General features: G+C 39.8%; 1 protein-coding gene across 2 annotated transcripts; it reads right to left on the bottom strand.

The window, feature by feature from the left end:
- Positions 1–223: 223 nt before the first annotated feature.
- borcs5 (BLOC-1 related complex subunit 5) lies at positions 224–8,165 on the bottom strand. Of its 2 annotated transcripts, none has more exons than XM_081607704.1 (4): positions 7,788–8,165; positions 7,503–7,708; positions 1,692–1,849; positions 224–1,591 (listed from the first exon to the last, which is right to left on the bottom strand). In XM_081607704.1, the coding sequence occupies exons 2-4, from the start codon at positions 7,612–7,614 to the stop codon at positions 1,358–1,360; spliced, it is 504 nt and encodes a 167-aa protein (XP_081463830.1). In that variant the 5' UTR covers positions 7,615–7,708; positions 7,788–8,165; the 3' UTR covers positions 224–1,357. The 2 variants fall into 2 exon arrangements, with proteins under 2 accessions (XP_081463830.1, XP_081463829.1); XM_081607703.1 differs by having other exon boundaries at positions 7,503–7,646; positions 7,788–8,162.
- Between the last annotated feature and the right edge of the window lie 84 nt (positions 8,166–8,249).

The following is an 8,249-nucleotide window of genomic DNA, read 5'->3' as shown; positions in this document are numbered from 1 at the left end:
ACAGAAAATAAAAAGAAAAGGCCTGAAAGCATCAATTTGTGTCTAATTAATTTATATGATGTGTTTCACTTAATGACTGAATTTGTGAAATAAAGAAAAAAAAATGCATATTTGGCGCCACCTAGTGAAAAAAACAACAAACCAACCCAGTGTGTGTTGCTGGATGTAACCTTTTTTGCCATTTAACTTATAGCTCTTGCATGAGGAGAAATAACTTAAGACATTTTATTCACTTTAAAAGTTTTTATTAAAAAAACAGGTTTATATGACTAGTCAATATTTACAGTCACAACTTGTATAATTCACCTTTTTGACCCATTCCTCTGTCATTAGTGCCTGGAGCTTCTTCTGCTGCTCCACCTGCTTTTTTCAAGGGACACATTTGTTTTTGGGGAGGTGAAAAGAGTCAAAAGATTTTTTTAATGAATGCATATTTTGTGACCATTCTCACAGGGCCCCACCAGGTTAGCTGTGTTAATATTTAAGGATTTTTAGGCACATAAACGATACTCGAGTATTTGAAAATTATGATGCTATTTTTGGGGAACAACATGGAGCTCCGTCACACGGGACGGATTATACATGCCGTGCGTCAATTTTTACCTGCTGATGCATAAAACTACCAATATGGACACCAGAACTGGAGCCAACATCCTTCTAAACATGGCAAAGACTTCAGGTTCAACTCTTAATCAGATGCAGTGAAATTTATTTGATCGGTTCCTGAAGGAAAGAGCAGATGGTTGTTTAATTCCCACTTCCTGTTGGAAGGCAGGACTGTTCAGCTGTCACTCGCCAGCAAAACAATAATAAGGTTGATATTTCTTTACGAGATCCTAAAACACGTCACGGACTGAGAGCTTCGTCAGTCTTTTTTTTTTAACAATAAGCTCCGGATTTTTTAAAAGCACTAGTTTAATCCATTGCTATTACTTCAACATACTTCACACCAAACCATTCAAGTAAAACTCAAAGCAAACATTGACTCTTTGACTTGTGGGTCGTGTCCGTCTAGAACATTCTCAGTTTGTCACAAGTAGAGGGTTTGCTCAGGACAAAACACCAGATCTGGAGCTAAACGGCAGATTCCAGCCATGATTTGTAAAGTGAGACGAGTGATCCGGAAAAAAACAAAAAAGCCTTCTTTTTTTTTTTTTTTGGCAAGTGTCTCCATGATTTTTACACAGTTTGTATCCAAGAGGAAGATGTGAAAGTTTTCCCTGCTCCTTCCTCGTGTTGGGAAAACATGCAGGACTAAACGAGCTACTTCCTTAATGCCATAAGTTCCACCAGAATAGAGTCCAAGCGGTCCACGTTCATCCACCTGTTCTGCGGCTGGGTTTGGGTCCGGCTTGGGCTACTTGGAGGCAGGTTCACCCTCTGACCTCATGCTGAAGGGCTCCAGCCGCTCGCTCTCCGGCAGCATGTTGTTGAGGCGCTCCATGAGCGGCACCGTCTGGTCAATCCCCATCTGGATGCGCCGCAGGATCATGGACATCTCGTTGACCTTCTGGATCTGCTCGGCGTACTTGGCGTAGCGCTTCTGGCGCTCCTGCATTATGCTGAACAAGGCTTCCACAGACAAGTCCATCTGAAAGGGGGGGAAAAAAAAGAAAGACGGTAGACAGTTTGTACCGGGGGACAGTACATACGGTAACTCTTCTCTGGTTTGGACTCAGTGAAATTCAAACCTCTTTGATCCTCTTGACCAGAGCGTTCTGGTCGAAAGCCACGGCTTCAGCACACTGGTGCAGGTGGTCTTGGTATCGGATGCAAAGCTGCAGGACCTGGGCCGGGTCCAGCCTCTCCAGACAGACGGTGCTTGGGGACGTCTGACCGCTCAGCACTCCTATGGAGAGACAAACACAAAACGAAAGACCTGCTGAGGCATGCTGGAGCCAAGAAAAGCAAGTGGATCAGAATCAAAATGAAAAGTTTGAGATGTATTTTTTATAATTTAAACCTACAAAAAGTAGACTAGATGAGTCCTGAAGATATTTGTTTGCTTTGGCTTTTATTTTCACTGCAAAAACAAAACATCTTGCCAAGTATTTGTGATCTAGTTTCCAGTCTTGTACACTTGAAATAAGACAAAACTAACTTACTAGAGCAAAATCTATCAAGAATCTGCTGTTGTTGCATCAGCCTTGCAGAACCTGTCAGGTCTGAAAGGTTCTGGTTCTGGATCTGCATCCCCAGAACCAGAACCAAGCCTGGAAAAGCAGCATTCAGATTCTATGCAACACAAATCTGGAACAAACGTCCATAAAACTGTAAAGCAACCGAAACACTGAGTTCCTTTAAATCAAGACAAAAAGCAAAAACAAAACCTACGTGTCTAGAATTGATTTTGATTCATAGTGACTGGAACATCGATGTGTATTTTATTTTGACGACCTCCATTTGACAAAATTTATTTATTGCTTGTTTCATAATTAGTGTCTGTATGATGTTTTTATGGAGTAAAGCATTTTGAATTCTGAAAAGTGCTACACAAACAAACTGGATGTCACTTAAAGTGAGCTGACACTTTTGGATTTTTACGAGCAAAGCAATGCTTGGATCATTGACTTCCTGCTCAAAAGTTATGCACTTAAAACCACTTTCAATTCATTTAATTTTTCTGGTGAAAATATTCACGGGTTATAAATACATACAAGCATACATACAAGCATAGAATGTTCTGGTTCCTTTCTGTTCTAAGTCTTAACTAGTTCTTCCACCAGATTAGATACACAAAGCATGGATACTGCTTGGCTCTAGATCAGAGATGTTCGAACTTTTTATCATATGGACTAAAATTATTACGTCTTTGAGGGCCACAACATAGGATTATTATTATTTTTGTCATAAAACTTGACAAAATTCTTAGCAAAAAGGTAGAATGTGGGTCAGTATTCTCTGAAAACCTTTGTTGTGTTTGTTTGTTTTATGACTAAATAAAAATGCAGATTTGTTTGGATGCAGGTCTGATTTTGAGTAAACGTACTCGAATAAAAAACAACAAACTGCAAAACGTGATCATAAAAAAAAAAAGATGTGCTTCATGTTTAAACCTATGTATTTTCCATCTTAAAAAAAAAAAAAAGAAAAAAAAAGTTTTTTTCTACTTCCACTGCCTTGTACTCACGGGCCATATACAGGTCCTTTTCAAAAAAAATTATTGTATTGTGATAAAGTTCATTATTTTCCATAATGTAATGATAAAAATTAAACTGTCATATATTCATATATTTTTACGGAAGCGCATTGCTATCACGCAGGAAAAAAAAAAATTCGAGCGCTATCACGTTATAACGTGATACGTATCTTGTTAAAACGTGATACATATCTTGTTAAAACGTGATAGTTATCTTGTTAAAACGTGATACGTATCTTGTTAAAACGTGATAGTTATCTTGTTAAAACGTGATACGTATCTTGTTAAAACGTGATATGTATCTTGTTAAAACGTGATAGTTATCTTGTTAAAACGTGATACGTATCTTGTTAAAACGTGATACGTATCTTGTTAAAACGTGATAATTCTATGTCCAGGAAGTGGCGGTATTATGCTAGGCTAGTACAGTGGCTAACATGAATTGGTCAGGTTTCCCTTCATGTTTGGTCTACACGGATATGGATGCTGCTTTGCACTGTGGTTAAAACCATTAATAGCTACTCTGAGCAGGATCCTACACAGAACGGGGCTGCACAGAAGGAAACGTCAGTTTGGTTCTCTAGCTGTGGCGGCGTTCCTGACTGTCTGGATCGAAGCTGAAGTTGGCTTCCGTTTGTAGCTTCTGATTCGGGAAATGGCTTAAGAGCGATTAGAACGGAGGCTCAGATGTATTTGCTGAACATTTTCTGTAAAACATTTTTATTGAACAGTACAATAGGTGCATAACGGCAACGGCTGTTCGTAACCAAGCAACCAAAATAAACAGAAGGCTAGATAGTGGCAAAAGACAAAAAATTAGATCCTGTTAAGCATTCTTCAAAATAAAAGACTTCCTCTCTCTTCCCTTTTGTCAAAATAAATCATAAATAAAGCTTTGAATTTAATTATTTTTCACATCACCTTTTTGTAATTATGTACAATCAAGTTACATTCAGTAAATAATAATAAGCATTTAAATTATACTTAACATATGACTGTAATTAAGTAACTCCGTCCATTTTCTTTACACCCTTGTACGTTAGTGGGCTCGGGAGGGGTGTTGGTGCCTTTCTCCAGCTGACATTCTGGGCGAGAGACGAGGTACACCCTGGACATGTCGCCAGTCTGTCGCAGGGCAACAAAGAGATACACAACAACACACACACACACACACACACCTAGGGACAATTTGGAGAGGCCATTTAATCTGACAGTCATGTTTTTGGACTGTGGGAGGAAACCGGAGTACCCGGAGAAAACCCACGCGTGCACAGGGAGAACATGCAAACTCCATACAGAAAGACCCGTGCCAGGAATCGAACCCAGAACCTTCTTGCTGCAAGGCATCAGCTCTACCAACTACACCAATGTGCAGCCCTGTAAATAAGTAACTAATCATGGAATTAGATTTAACATGCAAGTGTTAAGAAATCACCTGATATGCTTTAAAAACAAACATACATCGACACTTCAAATCTGGAGTAGATTATTCTACGCCAATGGCAGAATATTTCAAACCTAGTTTGTGATTTGTGAAACCTTTATCTGAATTGTGAAACTTCAAACATGAGAGATTTAAAAACCTTTTTGTATCTGGAATGCATTATAAATGAACTATCACATTTACAATATTTGCTATTATTTTAGCTTTCTGTTTTCTTTCATTTTTTTTGTCCTAGAGCACCTGCCTTTCTGTTTGGCTGTTGTGGCTTACAGGGATGCATTTTAACTTGAGAGGAAGTCTTTTATTTTGGAGAATCCTTAACAGGATCTGGTTGTGTCTTTTGCCACTATCTAGCCTTCTGTTGATTTCGGTTGCTTGGTTACGAACAGCCGTTGCCGTTATGCACCTATTGTACTGTTCAATAAAAATGTTTTACAGAAAATGTTCAGCAAATACATCTGAGCCTCCGTTCTAATCGCTCTTAAGCCATTTCCCGAATCAGAAGCTACAAACGGAAGCCAACTTCAGCTTCGATCCAGACAGTCAGGAACGCCGCCACAGCTAGAGAACCAAACTGACGTTTCCTTCTGTGCAGCCCCGTTCTGTGTAGGATCCTGCTCAGAGTAGCTATTAATGGTTTTAACCACAGTGCAGAGCAGCATCCATATCCGTGTAGACCAAACATGAAGGGAAACCTGACCAATTCATGTTAGCCACTGTAAAAGCCTAGCATAATATCGCCACTTCCTGGACATAAAATTATCACGTTTATACAAGATACGTATCACGTTTTAACAAGATAACTATCACGTTTTAACAAGATAACTATCACGTTTTAACAAGATACATATCACGTTTTAACAAGATACGTATCACGTTTTAACAAGATACATATCACGTTTTAACAAGATACGTATCACGTTTTAACAAGATACGTATCACGTTTTAACAAGATACGTATCACGTTTTAACAAGATACGTATCACGTTTTAACAAGATACGTATCACGTTTTAACAAGATAACTATCACGTTTTAACAAGATACGTATCACGTTTTAACAAGATAGTATCACGTTTTAACAAGATACGTATCACGTTTTAACAAGATACGTATCACGTTTTAACAAGATACGTATCACGTTTTAACAAGATACATATCACGTTTTAACAAGATGCGTATCACGTTTTAACAAGATACGTATCACGTTTTAACAAGATACGTATCACGTTTTAACAAGATACGTATCACGTTTTAACAAGATACGTATCACGTTTTAACAAGATACGTATCACGTTTTAACAAGATAGTATCACGTTATAACGTGATATGTATCACGTTTTAACAAGATACGTATCACGTTATAACGTGATAGCGCTCGAATTTTTTTTTTCCTGCGTGATAGCAATGCGCTTCCGTATATTTTAGATTCATTGCACACCAACTGAAATATTTCAGGTCTTTTATTGTTATAATACTGATGATTTTGGCATACAGCTCATGAAAACCTAAAATTTCTATCTCAAAAAATTAGCATATTTCATCCGACCAATAAAAGAAAAGTGTTTTAATACCAAAAAAGTCAAACTTCAAATAATTATGTTCAGTTATGCCCTCAGTACTTGGTCAGGAATCCTTTTGCAGCCTTCAATGAGGCATGGAGGTAATCAGCCTGTGGCTCTGCTGAGGTGTTATGGAGCCCAGGATGCTTCAATGGCCTTAAGCTCAACCAGAGTTTTGGGTTTTGCGTCTCTCAACTTTCTCTTCACAATATCCCACAGATTCTCTATGGGGTTCAGGTCAGAAGAGATGGCTGGCCAACTGAGCACAGTAATACCATGGTCAGTAATATCAGTGGTTTTGGCACTGAGCAGGTTCCAGGTTGTGCTGAAAAATGAAATCTTCATCTCCATAAAGCTTTTCAGCAGATGGAAGCATGAAGTGCTCCAAAACCTCCTGATAGCTGCTGCATTGACCCTGTCCTTGATAAAACACAGTGGACCAACACCAGCAGCTGACATGGCTCCCCAGACCATCACTGACTGTGGGTACTTGACACTGGACTTCTGGCCTTTTGGCATTTCCTTCTCCCCAGTCTTCCTCCAGACTTTGGCACCTTGATTTCCAAATGACATGCAAAATTTGCTTTCATCCGAAATCAGTACTTTGGACCACTGAGCAACAGTCCAGTGCTGCTTCTCTGTAGCCCACTTCTGCCGCTGTTTCTGGTTCAAAAGTGGCTTGACCTTTGACCTGGGGAATACGGCACCTGTAGCCCATTTCCTGCACACGCCTGTGCACGGTGGCTCTGGATGTTTCTACTCCAGACTCAGTCCACTGCTTCCACAGGTCCCCCAGGTCTGGAATCGGCCCTTCTCCACAATCTTCCTCAGGGTCCGGTCACCTCTTCTCGTTGTGCAGCGTTTTCTGCCACACTTTTTCCTTCCCACTGAGGTGCCTTGATACAGCTCTCTGGGAACAGCCTGTTCGTTCAGAAATGTCTTTCTGTGTCTTACCCTCTTGCTTGAGGGTGTCAATGATGGCCTTCTGGACAGCAGTCAGGTCAGCAGTCTGACCCATTCAGTAAAGAACCAGGCTGGGAGTTTTAAAAAGCCTCAGGAATCTTTTGCAAGTGTTTAGAGTTACTTTGTTGATTCAGATGATGAGGTTAACTGCTCGTTCAGAGAACCTTTTCATGATATGCACATTTTTTTAGATAAAAATTTTTGGTTTTCATGAGCTGTATGCCAAAATCATCAGACCTGAAATATTTCAGTTGGTGTGCAATGAATCCAAAATATATAAAAGTTAAATTTTTATCATTACATTATGGAAAATAACGACCTTTATCACAATATGCTTTTTTTTTTTTAGAAGGACCTGTACTTACGTTCTTAAATCGTGGTTGCGGTGCCTCGTACCTTTCAGAAGCGGCTGGAACGTGGGGATCTCTTGGAGCTTGATCACATCGGGGTCGTTGTGGATATTTCTCAGTGACTGAGTCCCCTGAGCCACAACCACGATGTCGTCCATCTTTGCCTTCTGCCTGGCCGGGGATGGCACCGCTGAAACGACACCAAAGAGTCAGAGATGAACTCCACCTTAGCTCATCTTCTCCATGAGGCAACTGCAAACCAGAACTTATACCGTAGCACAAGAACTTTATTTAAAATGGCTAATTTATAAAGTGAACCAGGAGATCTTACCAGCTGTACTGTAATCGGAGTGTTTATGTTCCGCATCTCCACTCTGTTCGTTTCCCATAGTAACGACACCTGACTGCAAACCTCACCTTCTACTCAGAGCTTGATATCAGTTGTTTTCTGGATTGTTTTTCAAGCAACCCAGAGGTCGAAAACGTGACAGAATTTTAAAGAACTACAAAAACAGATTCATCATGTCTCAACAGCTTTATCAGCTGAGATCCGTCCTGCGGCAGCAACAAAATGCTTCTTAATTACTAAAGAGCTATAATTAAACTGTAGAGGAGAAAATATCATTTTATGTTCCTGTTCGTCAAAACCAGACTTCTCCTGATCTGCCCACTTCCGTAAATATTAAGCTCGGAAGCACCGCTTGGTTCTTTGCTGCCCCCTGCTGCTGCGGAGGGAAAGAACTAGTCTTCGATAATCTTGCAGTTATTCTGTTTAGTAAATGTCAAATAGCAT

Source organism: Poecilia reticulata, chromosome 6, assembly GCF_904066995.2.
Source record: "Poecilia reticulata chromosome 6, P_reticulata-male-v2, whole genome shotgun sequence".
In the NCBI taxonomy this organism is placed as follows: Eukaryota; Metazoa; Chordata; class Actinopteri; order Cyprinodontiformes; family Poeciliidae; genus Poecilia; species Poecilia reticulata.
This window is presented reverse-complemented; position numbering and strand designations above follow the sequence as displayed.

Bases quoted from the DNA above. Each gene is read 5' to 3' on its own strand.
- borcs5 (XM_081607703.1), bottom strand. From the start codon at position 7,845: ATGGGAAACGAACAGAGTGGAGATGCGGAACATAAACACTCCGATTAC. The intron at 7,647-7,787 runs GTAAGATCTCCT...GTGTCGTTTCAG, and splicing joins CTCCGATTACAGTACAGCTG to CGGTGCCATCCCCGGCCAGG. The intron at 1,850-7,502 runs GTACGAGGCACC...GTCTCTCCATAG, and splicing joins GTTCCAGCCGCTTCTGAAAG to GAGTGCTGAGCGGTCAGACG.